This window comes from Toxotes jaculatrix, chromosome 17, assembly GCF_017976425.1.
Source record: "Toxotes jaculatrix isolate fToxJac2 chromosome 17, fToxJac2.pri, whole genome shotgun sequence".
NCBI lineage: Eukaryota > Metazoa > Chordata > Actinopteri > Toxotidae > Toxotes > Toxotes jaculatrix.
Window position 1 is genome coordinate 8,383,176 of NC_054410.1, and position 25,078 is coordinate 8,408,253.

Sequence of the window (25,078 nt, forward strand, 5' to 3'; positions counted from 1 at the left end):
CATAACAAATACACAGCAGATTAGTAGTACATTTTCATGTACAACACTGTGGTGGCAGTATACCTGTCGTTGAGGGTCCCTTGGCCATTCTGTAAAAACATTCCAAAGCTGTCTATGGGATATGTCTATTTTCCAGGAACTTTTCCCCACACAGATAAGTCTTCCCTGACAGTGAGAAACGTCATCTGCAAAAGCTGAAGAGCAGCCCAACACATGGACAGAACACTCATCTTGACAGGTGGATCTAAAAGGGATTACTCACAGGCAATGCATTAGCCATCATCATCATCATCACAAAAAAAACAATCATGCATGCATGCACAAACATAAACTAAAGTGCATCTTAAAAGACTAGTTTTAGAAAATGCATTTATCCACTTTTTTGCTGAGAGTTAAACCAAGACACTTACTGCAAGAACAAGTAAGTGTGTAGACTGAAGAGGTTTGCGGGAGAAATGTGACGAAAAAATGAGCTGTAGAAGGTGTTTGTCTAAACAAGGTAACGCTAGCTCCCTGTTTGATCTGTATGAAGCTGAGTGAGAGGAACATCCCCCTGCTGTCTCCTCTAGTTGTTTACTTCAGCATGTTACCCCATTGGGCCACCCTACATAGACCCCCACACACATCGACCCACAGCCAGCACAGACAAACAGAGGGATAAAGAGAAGGATAGTGTGAAAGAGAGGAAAGACACACCTCATTAATCTTCCTGGCACTTTCCACTCCACGGCTGTCTGTTTTACCAGCAAGTTTACTTTTCCGACGAGGTGAAAGTGACTGATACCCAAACGGCCGCCTTAAAATGCAAAATGTTCAACGTCACCCACAAGTAATAATTTACACAGTTTGTAATTCACACACTGCCCTGTTTTCTGAACTCTTTCATGCCCTCTGCATTGATCATATTGCTTAAAGTGGAATTCCCAAAATGTTTGGACACATACTATTTCTTCTCCTGGCTGGCATGTTAAGGAGTGGGGCCAGTCTATTATGATGTGCTGAAGAGATTGCATCAAAACTTACATGTACAGTTACTGAGAATTCCTGATAGGTTTAGTTGACTAAAGGTGGCCTTACTGAAGTGCTCTGGCTCATTCACACCAAGAAATTTTGCATAAAGTGAAAGAGTGAAACCTCATGCACATATTGCAAACATTAAGATGCCTTATCTTTTCTATTTGTATATTAGTTGTATATATTGTTCTGTTTGACATTTGACATTGGAGTTATTGCAGTATTTTTACTTGATTTTCATTGTACTATACTGTTATTTTGTTTTTCATTTATTTATTTTTGTTTTCATTTACTTATTTATTCTAGAATTTTTTTTTTTTTTTTTTTTTTTTCTATCACCACACACTGTGCAATTTTCCTCTTCTTTTAAACTGGGAGTTAAAGTAACAGAAAGAATTTCCCTACGGGGATTAATAAAGTTATTCTGATTCTGATTCTGATTCTGAGTTAGGTCTGCAGACACAAATCGGGCAGGCCGACTTGACCATGTAATAAAAAAGACACAGCATGTCTTTTTGTTCTGATTGACATGACAAAAACAAATCTCACAGGGAAGCAGTGGTTTGGCAACCTCCAAGTGTGGACAAGCCAGTCAAGGCTTGTTTGTTTCACACTTTGTGTTTTTTAATGGATTAAATGAACAAGATGCTTTATTAACCTTTGCTTAGAGGCTGGCTGGCTTTCCCCCTATTTCCAGTCTTTATGCTAAGCTAACTAAGCTAACTAATAGTTTCTTGGCCCTAGCTTCAACTTGAAATGACAGACATGACGTGAGTGGTCAATGTTCTCACCTAAGTCTTGGAAAGAAAGCAAACAAGTGTACTCTATTTCCCAAAATCTTGCACTATTCCTTTAACCTTGTCTGTGTGCAACTCTCACTCGCTTAAGTTTTAAGTCTTTTTTGTTTGTTTTTCAACTCAGATAAGAAAAGAGACAGCAACACAGACACAAGAACAAACAATAGACTTGATTATTAAGAGGTTTCTCCCGTAAGAACACATTGTAATTAAAATACCACCACATATAAAGGCTTATTATTCTTGACAAGCTCACATTCTCCCACACAAACAAACATGGTGACAGCAGTCAGGCAGCCCATCCCAAGGCAGGCTCCAGTGCGGAGGGATATCAGACTTGTGAATTGTCGGGGGGAGACTGAATGACAATGGGCCTGGTAGCCCTGGAGGAGATCGTTATGGGCAGCAGGACCAGGCAGCGGCTGCCGTGTGCTGGAGTCAACAGCCCCAATCACCCACCTGGAACCTGGAGCCCAGACAGCCGGGGGAAGGCGGAGCCGCTGGCTTGACCCAGGGACGGAGTACCCCCATCCCAGACAGATCAACCAGGGCTGTGATGTCTCTGCTTTAAGTCCCGCCCTGTTGGTGACCTGAATGTGCCCCTCCTTTCCATCATGTTTGCCCAAAACCAGCCTTATTAAATTCCCCTTCATTTGCCCTCATCTATTACCAGCTCCTCCTCTTGTTCAAAACCCTGGTGACCACACCCACCTAAAACTGTTGTAGTCCAGTTTAATCACCACTGGATGTGGGTGGAGGTGGGTGGGAGGCGAAAACCACATATTACATCATGTATTTACTTATCCAGGGTAGCTGGCGAGTGACATGGAGAGTGGAGCTGGGGGTGAAAGGTGAAGGATTCAGGAGTAAATGACTCATGACCAAAACCAAAGGGGTGGATTCTGGGGACAAGGTTGCTTAAACACCAAAAGGTACACAACACCTACACAAAGACACTAGCATGTCTGTGGTTGGAGTGTAAACGTCCTAAAACTTTTCACCTGGGGTTTGTGTGATTGCTACAGACAAATTTCCTAACTAATCCTCAGAGACTTCCCAGATGTATAAGTCTTGAATATAACACCATAATGTTTCCCAGAATACGGGGTAAGCACTTTGAGATTATTTGCTATTAATGAAAACAATTAGGGGCTCAGGCTTTTGGTAGCCTGCCAACTACTGTTTCAACATTTTTCCTTCCTTGCAAGTGGAATTTGAACCCTCTAAATTGCTTCCCTTTAGTAACAATGCAGTAAACACCCTCCAATCCCTTCTCAACCATCTGCCCATGGTCAACATCACCTCAGTAACTGCTAGTGACGTGCCGCAGATCGGCCTTGTAGTGTGTCCAACCACCCCACCTTAGTGAGGTGGTGCAGCTCAGAGAGACCAAACAGACCCAGTGAAGCCAATCGGCAGACTGTTACATTTACCACGAGTGTGGGGTTTCTTTATTTTAATGGGGAGATCCTCAATCCTGAGAAAATAGGTGACTGAGAAGGGGTGAAACAGAGGTAAAAAAAAAAAAAAGACAGACATCGGAGGTAAGGAAGAAAAAGAAAAGGGAAAGCAAAAGAAAACAGAGTAAGGATAAAAGCATGGACTGGTGCATGGATTTCCACTCATTTATTTCCCATGTCCCAGCAACCCTTGCCTGTCTGTTGGTGCAGCTATGGCCCACGTGGAGACATCAAGCACATTCCAAGAGTCGGCCCAATTACGGGCAGATGAGGGGCAGTTCTCTTTGTTTAAGAACAAAGCCAGAAGTGACACAACTGCTCTTTAAAGGGAGCTCTCACAGCCCTGACTGAGGAGAGGGGGGCCCAGTGGGTGGGGGAGGTGACCAGCTGGTTATAAATATCTATTTGGTCAGTTACTGGAAGGAAAATTTGCAGTTTGTTTGTCATCCACTCATCCAGGTGGTGGGCCTGGTGGTTGCAAAACATCAGGGTGGGGGTGGGGGGTGGTGGGGGGGGCAACCTGTTTGAGGAATTTGACTAATTCTTATATGAAAGCCACATGTCATCCACTAGTGTAAACTTGCAGTGAGAGAAAGCCCTTGGCAAGATCTCATTGCATATTTAACCCAGTGATTATTCTGGTCATACACATTAGATATTGCTGCAATGTGAATTCGTCTTGCACTCATAATTACACAGTGTTAAAGAAATTTTAATGACTATCACCTGGAAAATAACAATACTGGAATATGTGGAGCTGACTGGGATTGCAGAGTATGCATATTCCATACATAAACTAATCAAGTATAATGGGAAAGAATTAAGTTGAGAGATCCTGGATTTTGGCCTCAGACTATTTTGTTCAACTATCAAAACTATGTAAAATGAAATGCACCCCCGATGGGTTAGAAAAGTACCCATAAAAAGTGTCTGTTTATAGTGAACAGTTGCTGTGCACAACTTCATCACACTTACTTTCAATGTTTTCCAAAGGTGACAAGTTTTCGGGGGGGCAAAACATCTAAACAGTCACAGAAGAATCTTAAATCACTTTTGCAGAGTAGTCCACTTATCACATGTCCATTCATAATCTTAGTATGTTCCAAACATACATTGCTTTGCCAAAATAGAGCTGCATGTGCAGCTTCCATATCGTACCATTGCCCTAAAAAATTCAGAGCTCCCCCGGAAGTTTTATCTCTGTGCAAGACAGCTTTTTTTTCCCCAACTACCTTTCAACTCTACAGGGGGGTGTGAATATGATACAAAAAAGACAGATTTTTGGTGGAGTAACACTTTAATTTACACACATTGTGCAAGTGGTTATTGATGGCCAGAAGCATGCAGTATTGGACTGCAGAGGGGCGGGGCGAGTTTAAAGTTTAATTCCCACTCTGCAGTAAATTAGAACACAGCAGGGTAATGTCTGTTTATTCCAAATACAGCTGCCTGGGCCTCTCTCCTATCCCTCTCTTTTTCTCCCCACAGACCACACCATGGCCCCAGGATCACCTGGACCAGCAGTACACACACAAATAGCGCTACACAAAACACACATTATGCAAACACATGCACTTGCATAAACAAACAAATGGGCACATGCATACATACACGCATATACACACAGATCCAAACACAGACTCACACTGTATTCATGCACTCACACACAAAGATGTAAACACACTGGTTAGCACTAGAACAGATACATTACAAATGGATTTTGGAGTTCAATGACACCAGTGACTTGAGGGATGAACTTAAACAGAGAGGCACTTACTTTGTAGCTACTAGCTTCATTTAGATTTTCATTATAGGGGGTGACGGTATCTCTCTAGACTGTATCTCACTCTACTACCTGACTCTATCGGTCATGACAGATCAAGAATATTCTTATGGAAAATAATCTTTACGAAGGCCTTTAAAAGTTTGATGCTGTAGCAAAGTTTGCAGTGATGTTGTACTGGACTTGTTCCTGTCATTTTGTTCACACCTTTGACTAGAGATTTTGCAGTAGCCTGTAACAGTGTTTTTAGAAAGTAAACTTACTCTAGATCTTTCAAAAGTCGAGGGCCAGCTGGGACGCTGGTACAAGCTTTATTATGAGCAGGTCTTTGCTGCACTCTAGCGGCAGGTCGTGTTATTTCAAGTCGTAAGCAATTAAAGCACTGCCTGTAACCATTAATAGGTGATTGTCTCCATCTAGTGCACAACAAGAAGAATGCGTTTTATGAATGTGGGATGGGGTGGGGGATGGGGATTGGATGGGGTGGGTGTCGTCATGTACGAGTAATTTCTACGTGCGCGTTCACGAATGAATCCTGTGATCTGTGCGTCAGCTGTCAAGCCACACACACACACACACACGCATACTACAGCGTTGTCTCCATGCAAGGTTTGTTTGGACAACGAATGAATGTGAAATTCCGCTGAGACCCGGAACAGTCAAAGTATGGTGACTTCAGTTTTACTCCTATGGAGTCGGATTAAAGCGACACGTTGACGGGAAAGTGGTTTGAGACGGGTTTGTGTCAGTTAGTTAGAGGAGGAGAAAGAAGGTTGAGGACAGGTTTCCCGGTTGTAACGTTGCGGAGTTGCTAATAGTACGCTAGGCTCCGAGTTGTCCAGCCAGCTTCGTTAGCTTAGCCGGCTAGCAAGCTAACAAGGTGATGTAGCAGCGGTACACTCAATGGAATGCGGTGGGAGCTTGCGTGGAGGGCTTTAGGTTTGTTTAAATTTTCATTTTAGCTCAGACTTTGTGTGGAATGTTGTGATAGCCGATGCGAAGTAGTGAGGGCTTTGACAAGGGGTAGTGACAGACGAGGAGGTGACAGTGGGGTTGGGGTGCTCAGGTAGTTATGAGCAGTTCCAATTTTACAACCAAAACCTCCTCTTGTAGCTCTTCTTTGGGCACCGACGGGAAAGGCTCACCGGTCAGCGTTAACACTACCAACAACAACAAGGAGTGGGGTTTGGGAAGCGATGCGTTTTCGTGCTATCACAAGATGAGTCCCATGGACGACACGATGCAGGCTGGGATGTCCTCGGTCCAGTCGGGACTGGACGGACACCTGCCGCTTCTACACGCCGGACACCACGGCGCCCAGAGCGGGTTGTTGTTGGACCTGAACTCCCCGGGAGCCTACCTCGCCAGCAGCTCTCTGGAGTACAGCGACAACGATGGCAACAGCGCTGGTCCGCTGTTCGAGAGGAGAAAGAGGTCGAGGTCCAACAGCTCCAGACACCGCTTCAACGAGGTGGTCACGGAGCTCGGACCCGAGGAGGTGCGATGGTTCTACAAAGAGGACAAGAAGACTTGGAAGCCATTTGTCGGACATGATTCGCTTAAAATTGAGCTTATGTTTCGGAAATACAACGAGCTGAACCCTGGTGCTGCAAGATCCCGGGTCAGCGGCGGGGAGGAAGAGTGCACCAATAACCGTGTGGAGAGCAGAGGGCTGAACGGTGCAGTGCCAGTGGAAACCAGGACCAGCAGTGTGCACGGAGGCCGGGGGTCCCTGGACACATCCACCGTGTCCTCAGATGAGAGGGACCCTGACAGCATTGAAATCTATGTTGAGCCCGTGTGTGTCCGGGGAGGGCTCTATGAGGTGGATATTAAAGAGAGGGAATGCTATCCCGTTTACTGGAAACGTGAGTATCATAATCAGTCAGTCTCTCTGTAAAGTCATAATTATGCTCTGCATCAGTCACAACTTATGTAGCTGCTGGCACCACTAACTGAGTGCATGTCCATAGGCTTTAAGTCCTTTTGTGTACATATACCTCATTTATGTATAATTCATGGATGACAGCATACAGATTAATGACCCACAGCCACTCACAAGTCACAAGGCACTTATTCAGAGACTCATTGCAAGCAACATTCATCCCTGCTCCCATATAAGACACAAACTAGCTGATGATTATTCAATCGGCTTAGTTAATTGCTGATTCCTGCATAGTTTTGCAGTATTTCTTCTGGCTAAGCAGTTAGTTAGTCTGGTCTTTTGGGAGCATCTGAACAGCCCAGGAAGTCAGTCTATTGGGCTCAGCTGATCTGCACTAACTAATTCATGGATGTTTCCTGGAAAAGGCAGGGAACAAATGAAGGCAGTTACTATAGAGCCTCGGAAAACCTGACCTCGATGAAAGGGTTCATGGGTAGCTGGTTCTTTTGAAGGTTAACGCCAAGTGACATTTAGAGAAGCAGTTATTTTCCTGAATGTTCATGCTGTGGATGTAAGTCCTTCAGAGTCAGTTCAGACCCTCGCTGCGCTGTTTCAGGTTGGCCTGTAATACTGCTAACTCAGTGTCTTAGATGCTAACGTGACATGTAAGTTTAGAAAACAAGGTGAAAAGGTCACTTGTCATTTCATGGGAACCTCAAACATCACGTTGTGTGAAGCTTACAGACTTATCTTCTCTAACCAGATATAAACCACCTTAACAAATGAGTGACTGTAATCTACTGTTTACCTCTATCAGTGTGTCTTTCTTGTGCAACTATCTTAGCCTTAATGTTTTGGTGGGCTTCTGTGTTTGCAGATAAGAGTGTGTTGATCTGTTTTTACTTTTGTCCAGATGGGCAGTCTCACTCAGCACAGAAAAGCCCTTGTATTTTGGGAAGCGTGCCTACATTCAGCTCTGCTTTTACACTTGTATTCACCACCAGAGAATCAGTTAATAATGTCACTCAAGACTGTAATCAAAGCTGGCCTTGCTTCATAAGCCGCTGAGACTTGGCCCTTCTGGTATTTCCAGATTTGTTGAGTTAGATGGAAATCAATTTACGTCATCCAACACACACTGAATAGGAGTCAGTTCCTAGAGAGTGACTGTGGTAAAAATGGTGCTTACATTATCAAAATAAAATGATAATGTAACTTATTTATACTTGCATTTCACCCCAAACAAAAAGACAAGGCTCCTCAGTCTCCTGGATTCGGAAGACTTGCTTCAAAATGTCTGTCCTCACACTCAAGTTATCGTTTTGTATCTGAGAATAAATCTCTTATATTTTTACTATCTTGCAGAACAAGACCATATTTCCGTGATGAGAGGCCAGTGGTTTATTGACGGTACCTGGCTCCCGTTAGAGGAAGATGAGAGTGACCTCATCGAGCAGGAGCACCTGAACCATTTCCGTGGGCAACAGATGCAAGACACATTCGAGACGGATTTGGTGGTCAGGACTGTCGATAGCAAAGATGGTGAGAGAATGGGAAGGGCATGGGTAGAAGAGAAAGAATGTCGTAATTTTAGGGCAGCAGAATGTTGTAAATCTCAAAAGCAACAAACTGTATGAGATCTTTTAAACAACACAGCACTGAATCACCCATTCTGGTAACTAAGGTTTGAATCTATAAAAGCAGGTGTGTTATAGAGTCAGAGTGAGGTTTATGGTGGAAACAAAAGGCCAAAACACCTTATTGTAAACCAGTAACATAAAAGTTGTGCACTCCTTTACAGGTGGAGTCACTGACTGAAGTATTTTTTATTCCAGGCAGGCAGTATCTCGTAAAATAACACCTACACTGTGCTGTGCTAGGACAGCGAGGAGATTAAAGGCTCCGCTGGGTGTTATTAGATATACATTCCATTTAAAAGTAAAGTCATCGTCCTCACAACAAAGCCAGAAGAAAAGAATTGTGAGTCACAAATAGTGAATTATGTGACAGCCCTGCCTGCTGTAGCATCGATGCACAGTCAAGAGAAATGAATGGAGCAGGTGCCTCCATTCCTGTGTGTGAAGAGTTTGTCATGTCATCCTCCCAATGTAAAGCAGGTGCAGCTCATTCTGGCATTCTTCACTCTGGCACGTCTCCCTCGCAGGGCTGGCTCGGGCGAGATGTAGCAGGCTTTAGCTGTGAAAAGCAATAAGAAAGAGGTTCTTTGATTCAGCAGTCTCCTTACGGCAGCCAGATCTACAGGACCTTCTGTGGTGATGAATGTGTGGGTGTGTGAATGTGGCAGATAAATAGAGAGAAGCAGAGAAAAAGATGCAGCAACTGTTAAAGAGAGCGAGAAAATGTTTGGTCTGCGTTGTAAGAGCTGACCGAATATGAGTGAGAAAAACAGAAACATGCTTCAAAACATCATCAAAGGAATCTGAAACATAAATACTAAATCAATGAGCGGCAGCTCAGTTATAACATATAATTATATCCAATTACCCATAGTTCCTGTAACAGTGTTTGTGTTTGCAACAGTGCATCATAGCAGACAGGTCAGGACACTGTCACTACCTCCTACTCAGAATGAAGTAAGCCCTGTAAACCAAACTATTAACAGAGGAGAGGAAGGTCACCACTTGGGTCATGTATTCACTGTATTCACTGCCACCTTCACTAAAATTGCATCACAGAAACATAGAGAGAAAACTGCAGGGTCACTTCTGTTCCACAAGCAGTGGTGCACATGTACACATGGACACCAAAAGATCTGTATATGCACGTAGGCATATAAACAGTCTCAGAGGACAGAGGGATCATTGTCAGATTATCTGCAAGGGGTGTGAAATACTGTGCAAGGGCATCCAGATTGTTCACTTGGACACCCATCCAGTGTACAACACATAGATAATTTTACTATTTAAACTCTGTTGTTGTCTTATTTTCACACAACTTTACCATTTAATGTAAATGTCAGAAATGAGAACAGTCAGCATGTTTTAAGTACCTTTCCCCAGCCTTTGTGTTCCACTCCTATATTTAGCAGTGTTAGAATAAAACAAGAGATAGATCCTGTTAATTCACCTTGTTTGGGCCATTGTTCGAGGGAGCCTTTACAGTAGAGTATTTTATCTTGGAATTAATAAATCTAATGCACTGGGAGACATAAGAAGGCTACCTCGGACTACATTACAGTAGATAAATGGATCATAAAGCCAGTCAGCCAGGCTCTGAAATTGCTGCAGTACTTACATTTCCTGTGCTACCTCTCTCTCTCTCTCTCTCTCTCTCTCTCTCTCTCTCTCTCTCTCTCTCTCTCTCTCTCTCTCTATCTATCTCCGCTCTCTTTTTCTCTGCCCTTCTCCTTGTGCTTCAATAGCTCACTGAGACTAAAGGTTAGTGAAGCAGAAGACATATGATCAGCATACCAGCATGCTATGCAGGCATAACATCACAGTGTGGGCAGGACTACTGCTTAGTACAGAAAGTGCAGGAATGTCCTGGTATGTCCTGTCATGATACAAATGTACATTTCTGCTTATTCTTTGTGAGTCATAAGCCAGTCAGTCACACTTATCTTTCTCCGAACAATGACAGTTGTTGTAAGAAAGCTGAGAGTGGTCACAGATGGTGAGCTTGTGGCGTCAGAGAGGAAGCCACAGCTTTTATTTCAGTTATTCAGTTAAGTCAAAAAATGGCCCCAAGGCCATTACAGTTGGTGGATTTCATTAATTGTCTTTTAATGTTTTGGTTTCCATTGCCCAAGTTTGATCAGTGGAACCAATGTCATTTTCAAGTCTGACTGAAGTAAACGTTATTTATAATTTTGCTGCATGAATTGCAATTCTGCTGAATATGACATAGGAAAAAAAGAAAGAATTAAAAAAAAACATTAGGAGAACATCTCATTCATTAACTTTAAGCTTTTCCACTTTCTGTGAATGTCAGTATTGAAGAGTAATCCTATGGTGGAAACTGTAGGGTGTGCCCCAGTCAGTTATGCTTTTCAGATGTCAAGGAAAATTAAAGCCAGCCCACAGCAGGCAGGGCACAGGGTCATTTGTTAGAATAATACTTTTGGTATTTTCGAGGTAGGCAAGGCTTACAAGTGTGTTTGTGCACAGTATGTATTCAGGTACGTATTTATTTAACCAGCACATGAGGCTGGGAGCACACTGCGTGACTAATGACTGATGACTCATCCTTAAAAGGAACCAAACACTAACTACACATCTTATAACTAGCTACTGAATATTTGAACTATTCATCCATTGTCTTGTGTGCCCACATTTGTCTATCAGACTTGGACATTGCCTATTTTTAAGATATCAAATATGTTTGAAATCATCAGGTCGCAAAGACAAAAAGTCCCACTGCTCATTGCAAAAACAATAGATAGTCTTGTTTGGTCTGATCTGGAAATGCTTGTTTGTTGACCAGTTGTGCCTTTGGGTGATGTAAATGTCATGTGTGTCCTCAACCCTAAGGACTGACACATACTATAATCTACTGTACAAATAAAGGTTTTGTGTTCCTGATCCTTATAATGAGGATGCCATGCATACTGAGTATCCCAATCATTAGGGAACACCTACTTATGGATAGATCCATCAGTGCTGTAATGGCCAAATGGACTTCACTGATAGCTTTTACAGCAAATAAACATCCTGTGCACTCAGCAGGTCTCTCCTCCTCCTCAGCCTTTCACCTCTGCTGAGAGAGACACTGCTGACATTTGCAAGTCTGATCCACAGAATGAACGATGTAGTCAGATCTGAGACTTGTGGACTTGACTGATTTGATTAACAAATGCTGAGTAGATGTTTTTAAATATCAGATCAAGCCACTCACTCAGTGATTTAATGCAATGTAGTGTTGTAGAACTTTGTATAACTGAGCTTCAGTGTGGTTTTAATTTGTATTTAATTGTTTAAAATTAACATACAGATACACAAATGTAACTAATTATCTCAATGCAGCGAATGTTTACCAACCCAGCTGTAGTTTCTGTCCATCAGTGTTAATATTTGTAAGAGTTTAATGTGTATATCATCCAACCTGTTGTAAAATTGTCATTCTTTCACAAGGAAAATAAAATTAGATTATTTAGTTATCAAACCATTCGCCACTTGGGCCAGTTTAATCACTCAGAGAAAACGATTATTTCAGTTTTTATATAAAGTCATTTGTGTTGGTGGAAAAAGTATTTACCAGGCATTGTTTCGCTTTTTGACCAATACTAACATTTCTGACTCCAATTACAATACCATTACAGCATCATTACAGGAACAGGTTCAGCACGTTTTGTTTATGTTTATGAAAAATAACAATAGCACTGCCAGGCACATCTTAACTTGGCTCAGGTAACAATTTGCAGTATAATTTTTCATGTTTCCACAAAATACAATTCAGCCATTGTTCTCTGTATCATTGTAGTCAATGGTCAGTTCTAATATGCAAAGTATAAATTATTCATGAACCCAAATGGAAACATAAATGATGCTAGATGCTGAAAGGGTGTCTCACTTTTTTACAAATTGTCTTGAAATGTTCAATAACTTTGTTCCTCTTGATTTACAATGCAATTTGATTTTTTTTTATAGTTTCTTCATAGTTTAGTCATGTACAGTGTGCAAAAACATTGTTGTCCTCCAAAGGATATTTGTTCCACCTGTGACATTTAAGCATTCAACCCACAGAATGTTTTCCAATAATGCTGTATTTTCCAGAAACTTACCAGTGGTTGTGTTACACATACACAAAAGTTAAAGATTTAATAGAAATGATGATTAATTTTTTGTTTAGTTTTCACAGTGATGACAGTAGATTTCTGTAATAATTATATAGCTTCCTCAGTCATCTTGGGCGTATGTCAAGAAGCGCTGCACTTTGGGCTGTAGACTGACTTATACCTCAGCCATTTACTAAAGCATGGTTTCAACAGCAAAGATATTTTCATGATCTCTGCCTGCAGCCACCAGGCCCTGCCAGTAACCAGTACAGGTTCGGTATCCAGGGCCTTGAAGTGGTAACCTGATCGCAGCGCTACTTGATGGATAGGCCTGTTCAAGAGTGATGACAGTGGTAGCTTGTGTGACTGACGCCACAGTGATGGCCGTTACTTACTCTCTGTCGGTTGTTAGTTCTCTCCCACCTGCCCCCTTTCTACCTCCCTTTTCTGTTCAAATGGAGTGGATATCAGACGAGTGCTAGAACTACATGTCACAAGCGCAAACGCTGTCAAGGTACTGTAAAATACCAAGTTTTTGTTCTCTGTTCTTTTGTTTCTTTTTATTTTCCTTCTGCTGCACTAGGTCTGCTAGTTTATACCCTCTTTTCTCGTAGAACCTAGGTGTCTGTGGAGCTAGATTTCCGTTTTGTTTGTGGTTCAGACCTTTGAAATCTAGTACTTAGAGCTAGAACTAGGCTCAGTTAGAAATGGTTGTGTCAAAATGGGTTTGGCTTGCTCTATTTAGTTTTCTGTTGCAGCCTTAACTGGGCCTAGTAGCTAGAACTTCTTCCTTTGTGCCGTGGTCCAGGGTTTGGTAGTAGTGCTCTAGCTGTTACTGCTTTTTGAGGAAACTTTCAAACTGTCTCTCATCTCCTTGCTAATGATTAGACAAAATGGTTCAGTCAACTTCTAGGGCAAGACCCCTTAAACCAGTGGTTCTGGAATGAATAAGATGGTCCTCAAAAAAGCCACCCTTCTTTACCCCCTTTTCATCTCTCCATCCCTGTCTCCCACTTTCTCTCTCAATGCTTTCTTTCTCTCATCCCTTCTGGCAGTATGACCGTCATTAATGAACCACCATCACTAGCTCCTGCACTAAGGGCAGTGAACAAAGCACTCTGTTGAGAGCCAAGCACAAGCGATGAGCTGAACAGAGGAGCCATTGTGGCCATTTACCATAGCCCCCAAACACATTGTGTGGAGTCGGCCTCTTAGAGGTCCATCACTGTCCTAGTTATTGGTGCATTGACCCTCATCAAAAATGCTGAGCAGTGAAGTCCCCGGGGTCAGTGTCCCCATCTCATAGTTAATCCAAATGGCTATTGACCTAAAGCCTAGCGTCCAAAGTAGACCTCAATAGAGACCTGTGATTTTTCCAACATAACACAACACCTGGGTTGAGAGTATTACAAACTTTACATTAACATTGCACTAGTATTCTGTCTTGTCCTTCCCTACAAAGTGTGGGAGAACCTTATGAGGGGAATGAAGCTGATATGTTGCCATACTGATTTCTTTCCTTAGAAGAGAATTGTGACAGACACAGCTGTTAGAGAGCTATCTCACTGAACTCTTTAACCTTTCTTGGTTGACTGCCAGCTCATCCGTACACTTTGATCCCCTGCTCCTTTGCATTGTAATACAGGAAGTGTCTTTGTAAAAAAAAAACCCTAACCATCACTCCATCTAACTGGCTACATTTTCCCTTTTAAGTTCCATCAAGCTAGCATTTGATATTAATAAAACCAGCTAACTGGCATATTCTAGCTGGTCTCTAAGACCTCCTGTTTTACAGTGGACGTAGCTATCAGTGAAGCTCAACAGTCTGAAGTGGCCCTCTTTGTTCAACAGTTGAAAGTCTCATCTCACACACCATCTTACTTTTCTTTTGTGTCTTCACCTGTGAGTCCATGAGGTAGGTGAGAACAAGAGGCCACTTTAAACTGTTTAAGATGAAGCCAAACTGGACGATGAAAGGTGCTCTTCTCAGAAGAGTTGAACTTTCCCCTCACTGCTGCTGTCATAGAACAGTTTAGTGATGTGCTGTGTTGTGGTAGAGGCTAAGCACGTTTTCTTTGGTGTTGAGTGTTTTCATTTGAGGATCTGCAAAGATAAATGGAAATGTGTGAGAGAAGAAGCTGTGTATGCTATTGAATCTCTCACCTCAGGACATGTGCTTTCTTATTTTATCTGGCTGGGAAAAATGTTACTCCCTTTGTTATTCCAAATTTGACCAGTTCCCTTAAGTCCAACACCTCTGTTCCTTGTCTTCTTCCTCCAGACCCTGCTCGTCCTCCTTTTTAGAGGCAGTCTTTCATTTTCACACTGGTTGCACTCAGAGTAAACAGGTCCCAGTTAAGGTGCAATAATTGCTTGACCTCTCATTACCCACCAGTCATGCTTGTCCAATGAAGAAATTAGCCTGCCAGGCGACAGAGGCCCAGCTTAACCCCACCATTTGACTCACAAACACATGGAGTCTGTTGGTATGCAGCATATTTTGTTTTATTAATTTACATGGGAAGTGGGAAGAGAGCGCAAATTTTTTAAATTTCTTGAAAGATGTCTTTCTTACTTCTGTCATGTAGACCAAGCCAGTGCATGTCCAATATATGTCACATAACACTATACAGTATGTACAAAAGACATTCAGTTAAGTCTTCAGCTGTCAGTTTTCTTCTTGAAACACTAAAGTAATAATATCTCTTGTACTACTTATACCATTTCAATTTTCTTTGTTAGTGGGGCAGTATTATTTCAAGCTAGCAAGAAGGTCATCTGGGACATTGCGTTTCTCCAAGTGCTTTACCCTGTTCTGAAGGGTTTTAGTCCCTAGATTGGTTCAGAGCAGTACAAAGAGCCATGACTGTGCACCGGATCTATGCCAAAGTCTTCCACCAAACTCATTCAGATGAACTTGACTGCACAGGACATCTAAAGGACATGGTGCAGGGACATAAATAACCCTCTCAAGTCAACCAGTTTCATTTATCGCTCTGTAGTAAATTGTGTTGACTCTCTCGCCATACCTCAGCTCTTACTTGTTCTAGTCACTGTATCTCACACTTTGACAACCTGGAGAAAAACTTTACCTGAAGTAAAAATGAATTTACATATCACAAGCACATAAATTTATTAAAAATAAATATGCATCTCCAGTCTACTCAGAGTGATAATACACGAGCATGACACACAAGAAAGAGCTGAAATATGGGATCATGGTGTGTGTGATAGTTTAATGTGTTTTTTTTCCACCTGCAGATCAATGCTCCGCACTGCATTTGATTGAGCTGTTCACGTAGATTGATCCATAGACATTTGCTTTTTTTTTTACTGCGTTTAAGATGATCATAACTTGGTGTAATTATTATGATGTATTTGGTTTCTCTCCCTCTGTACTCTCCCTAAAATTTGTAATCACAGTACTTTGTGTTGGCGAACCTTTTTTCTTCACCTGTTTCCCTAATTTTCCCACCTCTTTGCCCAATTTCCCACACCATCTTCCAATAATGCCCTCCTCCTTTTCCTCTGTCCATTCATTCGCTCACTCCTCTCTCACTGCCCCTTCCTACAGCCATCCACAGTCTGAAGCTGAGTCGGACCCATGTGGACTGGCACAGCGTGGATGAGGTCTACCTCTACAGCGATGCCACCACTTCCAAAATTGCTCGCACCGTCACCCAGAAACTGGGCTTCTCCAAAGGTTTGTAATCACCCACCCCTAACGCACAAATGGCATCCTTATTGTTGCATTTGCAGTGCGCAGTCATTTGCTAGTATTAACAACCATTTGCTCACAGTTACTTAAACATGGCTGGGTACAGTTCAGTCTCTTAAATGGATTAGCCCAGAAAATCACGCAGTGTCCATCTGCTATTTTCAGGGACCAGGTTTGATCAAATGGCCCAGGTGTAACTGAAAAGAAGGCAACTGCTGTTTAACTCGCGGTCTGATGTTTGATCTGTATGGACGACTCTAATCTGATCTAAGAGTCTCCCAGCTCTACAGTACATTTTCATCTCCTGCTCACAGATTATAGGAGGAGGAGCTGGCATTGGTTATCTTAGTCTCCCCCGACACACAAGTGCTTAGTGAAGGAAAATCTCCTTAGTGCTATCCAGACAGCAGTAAATTCCGTTGGCTCCTATCACCTTGCTGCACAGCACTCGACTGGACTATAGATTCTAAATAAGGACACACACTCAGCCCTGTAGGCACATTATAAGTGCTGCCACAGAGTCTCAGGCCACCGTCACAGCAGGGATGTCTCACCTACTAGCCTCTTTGGACTCAGAACTGCACGTTACCACACCACATCACCACTTGTATATTTATAGACTAGGGAAGTGTTTATTTAGCAATGCTATAGAGAAAATACTGGTTACAATAAATAACTATCCAACCCTGTCCTCTCTCTCCTCTTCCAGCCTCTAGCAGTGGCACACGGCTCCATCGGGGTTATGTTGAGGAGGCCTCACCTGAGGACAGACCCCCTCAGACTACACACATTGTCTTTGTGGTCCACGGGATTGGACAGAAGATGGACCAGGGACGCATTATTAAAAACACTGGAATGTGAGTTGCAGGGTTTAATAAGATGATTTAACTGAAGATCTGCATGTTATCTTTTTGTCGGTAAGACTACAATGCTTTCACTTTAATTCCATAAGAATCTATCATTAAAAAGGACATCTTCCACCTCTCTACCTTTTTTATTTGCACGTTATCTATACCCAATCTAAGTTAAGTACACCGTGAGAAAAAATCTCTCTAGGATGATATGATGTTTGAATTTCCATGAAGTCAGTTTGCTGTCTGTTCCATTTCTCTTCTTTTTCACACACAGTCCGTCTTTCACACTTCTCATTCTTTCATACTGTTTTTCCTGTGGTTTTTATGAAGACAGCTCACTTCTTCCCTTTTTTCACTTTGTTTCTCTGTCTGTTGCAACACAAGTACAAAGGGATGGTACCGTCTTTGTTCCTTTTAATGGATATGAATAGTGTTATAGTATTTTCTGTGTGTTCAGTTCCTGGCTTGTTCATCTAACCCTAGTTACAGCAAAGGAAGGAAAGGGAGTTATTTCAAGCATTTCCCTTGATGACTCTGCACCTGCAGCCTTTGTATTTTCTTCTCCTCCTTTCTTCTCTGCAACTCTCTCACTTTCTTTGTCTTTTCCTGCTGTTCTCTTACTTTTTTCTTTCTATTGTTAATGTGCCTACAGTCTGGTGGCCAAGAAAGCAATACGCCCTGAAACTTGAGAAAACAACGGAACAGGGACATGCACTGCAGCACAAGCAAATACAGAAACAGTGTAATATGTATGCAATGCAAAAAAAAAAATTGAGCTGCAACATAACAAAAATCCAACAGGAAACATCAAAGACTAGGTACATCCTAATACTGGTCAGACCCATGATATTCCAGTGTTAAAACTTAAACTGACTAACCAGTTACACCAACATCATTAATCCACATTTCAAACACTGCATTTCCAGCTGTGCCAAATATAATTCTTAACAAATCCCATTCACTTCCGTTTTATTTAGGAGGTGGCTCAACTTTCAGAGATGGATATCTCCATGGTCTCCATAATGTCAGCCAACCCTTTAATCAGCCTGCTGAGTTTTTTCATAGACTTCGTGTTTTAATGAGGAACTCTGTCAATAGTAGATATTGGTCTAGGAAGTCACAATGACACAACACAAGTGGCACCACTGTATTGGCCTTGTTCCATGGCCCTTACAGTACTACCTCAAGCGGTAGTACAGAATGTGCGGACCAGTGCCATGTGTGTCTCTGTGTCACAAAGGTAGCGTCGGGGCCACTGCCCGCAGCTTAGCCCAGCTAAGCAGGTAAAGTAGACCAAGTCAAGCTGCAGAGCACTTTAAGCCTCACTCCCAGCTCCCTGTGGATTACAGCATGCACACTTACCTCAGCCAAGAGGAAAGATCAGCCTGACATGTCTAGCCTGTTCCTTGTTCTGTTTTTTTTTTTTTATTTCAGCTTTGTGCCTTTCAAAGTTTCATCATCAGCAGTGAAACAGGAAATAGTGGTGGTTTGGGACATTATCATTTGTCACAATCTAAAACAAAATCGGGAAGTGTCTCTTTAAAATATATTTAGCTAAACCGAGAATGTCAAAGCTCACTGCCCAGTTGATGCAAACCTAAAAGCTAGGCAATTCTTGTGGGTGCAGCACAGAAAGCTCTGTAATGCAACACTCAGCCCTCTGAGCGTTTAAGTTCCCCTGCAGACACAGTAGACAGTCCTGTCAAAACCTGCATTAGGTTCATTCATTCAAAGACCAGTCGTCTAAAAGCCTCTCTCAGCCTCCATTTACCCATGTCAACACCCAGCCTCACTCTCTCTCTCTCTATTTGTGTATTTAGTGTATCCTGCAAGCTAATGCTGGCATCAGTGCAGCCATACTGTGTGTGCATGTGTGTGTGCTGCATGAGGGAAGCTGCTGCATCAGTGAGCAGTAAAGTGGACGTCATTCTTCTCTTCCAGACAGTCATTAAAGTCTGTGAGAGAACGAGTGCAAATACAGACTCCCTAGTCAGTCTGTGGCAGAGCCAGATAAACATAGAGACTGTTACTCATCCACTCAGTCTGTCATTATAATACACTGCTGCCCAGACCATATGTCGATGACGCTGTTTCTAAATCATACACTTTTACTGCATTTTGTGTATGAATTTTTATAAAGCTTAGATATACATAAATAGACTCTAAAGTAATACAATGCTAAATGTTGTCCTAATCTACCGTATGCTCTTTATTGCCTCATTCAGGCTGAGGGAGGGCGTAAGGAAGATGGAGGAGAAGCATTTTTCAGAGAACACAGAGGAGCATGTGGAGTTCCTGCCTGTTGAGTGGCGCTCCAAACTCGCCCTGGATGGAGGTTAGCTTGTGTTTTTGAGCTTCATCATGGATGTGACTGCATGCATGTGCTTATTCCTCTTTGTTTGTTTGGTTTGCACCTTGTTGCGCTTGCTCTTCTCATGTGTCAGTCTTTCCCATCCTAATGAGGAAAGCTAATCCATTAATCTACTGTTAATTTATCTAGCCTTGTCCTGAAATGATTAGTTGATGAATCAGGTGATCCACGGAAAACTGTCAACAGTTTTGATGACTGATTAATCATTTCAGTCATTTATTTAAAAGAAAAGACAAAACTCTGGTTTCTCTGGTTTCATCTTCTTAAAACCATGATTTTTTTATTTTATTTTAACATTGTTTGTGGCACTGTTGTAAAATTGGAGCACGAGCTCACCAACTCTACACTGACGAAATAAAAAAGTTTTTAAAAAGTTTACTGTAATATGAATACAGGCACCATCACATGGCAGTAAATCTCTAATATATTTTGAACTGTGATATTGGTTGTATGTTTCTGTAGATACGGTAGACTCGATCACACCAGACAAAGTGAGAGGACTGAGAGATCTCCTCAACAGTAGTGCTATGGACATCATGTACTACAACAGCCCCCTTTACAGGGACGAGGTGAGAGTCACACAATGCCAAAATCTCTCAGACATCTCTGTTGCACTCGGTTCTTCCTTTAAACTTCTCCAATTCCTGTCTCTCCAGATCACCAAGGGCCTAACTCAGGAGTTAAACAGACTGTACACGCTTTTCTGCTCCCGAAATCCTGAGTTTGAGGAGAGGGGAGGAAAAGTGTCCATAGTGTCTCACTCCCTCGGCTGCGTCATCACCTACGACATCATGACAGGGTGGGATCCTGTGCGCTTCTGCCTACAGGAGCATCGTGCTGTGGAAGAGGAGCTGGACCTGCACTGGATGTCCTACGAAGAGAGGCACCTTTTAGACCAGCTACGGCTCACAAGGAATAGGTAGGGTTCTGCTAATGTAGATCTCAGGAACTGTACGTGTATCTGTGTGCCCCTATGTAGGACCTGTAAGAGAAATGTTTAAATTTCTTTTTATAGTTTATGAGCTTTTTGCTTTTGACAGGTTGCGAGAGCTGGAAAATCAACTCCTCGCACTGGAGGCCTCTAAACCCTCAGCACCCCCAGCCCTCAAATTTAAGGTAAGATGCTCAGTTAGTTAAACATAGTGTATGTGTACCATTACAATATGACATTACTCAAAATAGATAAATGATGGTGCTTTCAGAGCTTCTGTTGCACGGATATGATAGAAAGACCGATGGCACACCACCAAATGCTATAACTTAACTTTCTGTAAACTTATCATAGTTATGTAATTACTTGGTGATGCATGTTGTTTCCATGTGTCCATTATTATAGGAAAACAAGCTAGAAATGAATACACGCCTTGTTTAGGACATATGGGACCTATCATTTTTGCACTTTTTGTCTCACAGGTGGATAACTTTTTCTGCATGGGTTCTCCTCTGGCGGTGTTCTTGGCCCTGAGAGGCATCCGACCTGGCACCAGCTGCCACCAGGACCACATCCTGCCCACCTCCATCTGCAACAGGCTCTTCAATGTCTTCCATCCCACAGACCCTGTGGTCAGTTTTTTTTTTTGCCCCAGTCCATGTGCGCCATATGTATTTGGACATAATTTGCAAATAATGAAACAATTTATCTGTTCCATAAAGTGATGTTTTATTGCTCTCCACAGGCCTACAGACTGGAGCCCCTCATCCTCAAACATTACAACAACATTGCACCTGTTCAGATACACTGGTAAGAGCTTAAGTCTGACATTTTGACAGCAACAGAAACAGCTGATTTTCCCTTGTACTCACAAAGAATGTTTTTAAGAGTATGAATGTTCTGAACAGTATGGATTTGTTCTCTTTATCAGGTGTAGCGCCACAAACCCCACGCCCTACAATGAGATCCGGCCAACGTTCCTCAACCCCGTCAAAGACCCAGCATCTGACACTGAGAGCATCCCCAGCCCGAGCACCTCTCCTGTCCTCCCCCGCAGGCACTATGGAGAATCCATCACCAGTCTGGGCAAAGCCAGCATACTGGGTACAACTTTCCTAATTCTGGTCCAGATTAAGGTTGAATTTTGTACACAACTGAAATAGTCTTTTAGATTACTTGAAAGATTTTAAAGCTTCCTCATGGTGAAGAGTACAGTACCAAACTGCATTTAGGACTCTAAAACTGTTTTCTGTGCATGATTCATGGTGAGTACTGGTATTATATACTAGTCCAGAAAAGTTGTAAAATTGTTGAGTAAAACAAAAATAATAATTATACTTAATTTCATAGAATTGTGTGACAAAAAAACGTTTTTTAAATATTTTTTTAAAAAACTGGCATAGGGGAATAATATGAGCTCTGACGGCAGCAGAAGGCCCTGAGAAATAGCTGAGCAAATTAAATTTTACTTCCTGCCTTCATAGCATAGGTGTAATCCATTCTCTCTTGTGAGGTTCAGTAATGTGAGATGCTCAGATTGACTATAGTTCTACAGCAACAGTGCCATCATGTGGAGAGATGGAGAATGGGCACATACACTTTGCTTCCCCTGTATTTTCAAATAAAGTGAATTAAAGAACAATAAAAAGAGAAATAAAATGCATTACTACCATGTATTGTCTTGCTCTTAACCACACCTGACCCAGCATGTCTTTTTCCCCTCTCTCTCCCTTCCACACTACCTCGATGTAGGAGCGGCGAGCATAGGGAAAGGTATCGGAGGCATCCTCTTCTCACGTTTCTCCCGCTCCAACAGCCAGCCTTCAGTGTCTTTAGGACTCGAGGGAGGGGCAAACACTGAGGAAGAGGAGCAGAAGCGGGCTGAAAGCCAGTCAGCATATGGCCTCTCCACCATGGCTCGGCCCACATCACCCACTACTGACACATCATGTAAGTTCACTCACCTGTCCATACTAAACAGTCACAGAGTAAGTTTTATTATAGAAGTTAGAACTTCATTGTTAAGTTTGATAGGATGTTATCAACTCATGTGTATGTACTAACTATCCTGTTTCTATCTTACAGTGGAGCTGGAGCGTCGCATTGACTTTGAGCTCCGTGAAGGTATGGTGGAGAGTCGCTATTGGTCAGCAGTTACCTCACACACAGGCTACTGGTGCTCACATGATATAGCACTCTTCCTGTTGACCTTCATTTACAAGCAGAAGACTCCCTCTGACCCAGCACAAGATACTGCAGAGCCAGACTGAGAAAGCACATTCATCACAACATACACATCTGAATGGTGTCTTATAACCCTGAAAGGGTTTTTCCATCTTCTTGACAAAAATAGTCTTCGTTCATCTAATTCCCATGCGCACAGACTGATTAAATACACTAATCCCTTTCCTTTATCTTTGTTTGATCCAGCTTTTTTTAACATTTGGGAATCGTCACTGACAAACTGACATCATTCCAAGATGCACGTTTTTGTCTCTTTTTGTTTAGTTTGTACACAATTGTGCACCCTAAGGGTGACAGTGTTGGACCAGGAACCCCTAAGGAGGTGCACCCCTTTGCCAGTATGACCATGAGTTACACGTAAATGTGGAATAAGAGTCTAATGAGTTTGGTGCATTGGAGTTTGTTGCGCCCAGTGAAACAGAGTTCTAACTTTATCCCCAAGTCTTCAAACTTAATCAACAGCTGCAGCCTGTTGTTAAAGTGTCCATATGTTTCCTGTTAATTAATGCTTCTATCCAGCCTCCTTCCCAGTGACTCATTCTGGAGCCTTGTGACACATTTGCCTGACCCTCGGTCTCTGAGACTTTAATTTCTGTGATCTTTTGAAGTTCATCGACGTGAAGGAGAGACAAATATAAATGCTAAAAATAGTAATTTGTGTCTCTGAAATAAACCTTTGGCTACTACATCCCAGAAGCGTAATGCTGACAAGCAAATGCAATGCCTTTCAAAATTAGCCAAACGATGTTACACATGAAGAATATTTCTGTTTAGTTTTTCTGAACAAAAACGTAGGGCATTATCCCTTTAACAGTGTTTTGGAAGTAGAAGAAAGGAAAGACATAGCAAACATGCCATTTTTAGTTTGTTTTTCTTTATATATCGCCACTTTTCTATACAACACAGTCAACTAAAAAAGAATTTTCGTTTGTTTAGTTTTCAGTGACTAAACTGGCAGTTTTCTCTAAGTATTTAGGGATAAAATGTCTCTTACTATAACAGTTACAGCTACCCCACAGAGGTAGAGAAGTACAGAGGTTTACAGCCACATGAGGCTTGTATTGCGACACTCATATCTATGTTCTTAAACCAGGCTTGGGCATGTAGAGTTATTTTCTTACACACAATTAATGAATCCAGATCGCAGTTTAAAAATCTCTTGATGATGTCATTTACAAAACAAGAGGTCTCACTCACAACGAGACGCATCCAAAATAATTTCCATGGTTCTATGTTAAGGATGAGGTATGGAGAGAATTTTCTGTTCTTGGATCTTTATATTGATATCCAGATGAAATCAGTGGTACTAGATGTATTTTTTCTTAAAAAAGAAACAAAAAAAAAGAGAAATATTTTTCCTAGAAATTTTCAGGCTCTTGTGGGTATAAACCTGGATCTCATCTTGGGAAAATGGGATTCAAACCTGTGGCCAAATAACAGTTATGTGTCTAGCTTGTTAGCTGCTCAGCTTTAGCAATGCTAAGGCTAATTTGTATTCCATGGAAACGTGATTGGTCTAAGGCAGAAGTAGCCTCTTTTTTTTATTTCATGGCTTTTGTGATGCATTGCACACAAGTTAATTGTCTTGTTCGCCTTTTTTTTGTGAATTGGTGACTCACGCTTTCCCCTCTGCAGCAATGGATATGTCAGCTCATCTTTTGTGTTTTCCAGTCTCACACATGTGATTGCCTAATTGACACTACTTGCAAATTTACAAAAAAAAGTCAGCTAATCATGATTTTTGATTTCTAAAAATAACTTTTGCTGGTTATCATGACTTACATCTTTCTTTCCCTAATGTGATCATTTAAAAACCCAGTAGTAATTAAGCAGAAATTGGAAAGTTTACTCACTTTGCATGGTGTCATATTAATAGTGAATGGATGTTGGAACAAGAAGACATAGCAGAGTGCCAACACACATCTAAGAAACTGCTTTGTGGTCTTTATTTAGTAGAAAACTTTATTGTTGTTTATGGATGTCTAATGAAATCATTTATAAGACACTTGCAATGGATGAAGAATTGAAACTTCCCTCAGATTAATGTTTATGGAGTTACACATGACAGATTTGATTACTGCCGGTGTCAAATTTCCTTTGGGTTCTACGCATTATATCATAATTATCAAAGAGCTTATTTTATTTTGCTATGGTGCGAGCTGCTGCTTTTCTGTTCGACACAATCAATGGCTGTTGTTGACTGGTCCACCACTGAATGGAATCATTTTATTGGTGTGAAATGTCTGTGTTACTGACTGAAACCAGGCTGCCTTTCAGATGACCAGAT

The 25,078-nt window shown here is 41.9% G+C and overlaps 1 protein-coding gene across 1 annotated transcript; it reads left to right on the forward strand.

Moving 5' to 3' along the window:
- The first annotated feature begins 5,615 nt into the window (after positions 1–5,615).
- ddhd1a (DDHD domain containing 1a) lies at positions 5,616–23,616 on the forward strand. Its single transcript, XM_041060819.1, has 13 exons — positions 5,616–6,922; positions 8,305–8,481; positions 16,248–16,376; positions 17,101–17,248; positions 19,471–19,580; positions 20,079–20,185; positions 20,273–20,535; positions 20,657–20,732; positions 21,030–21,179; positions 21,293–21,357; positions 21,479–21,651; positions 22,300–22,497; positions 22,633–23,616. The coding sequence occupies exons 1-13, from the start codon at positions 6,127–6,129 to the stop codon at positions 22,815–22,817; spliced, it is 2,577 nt and encodes an 858-aa protein (XP_040916753.1). The 5' UTR covers positions 5,616–6,126; the 3' UTR covers positions 22,818–23,616.
- The last annotated feature ends 1,462 nt before the right edge of the window (positions 23,617–25,078 follow it).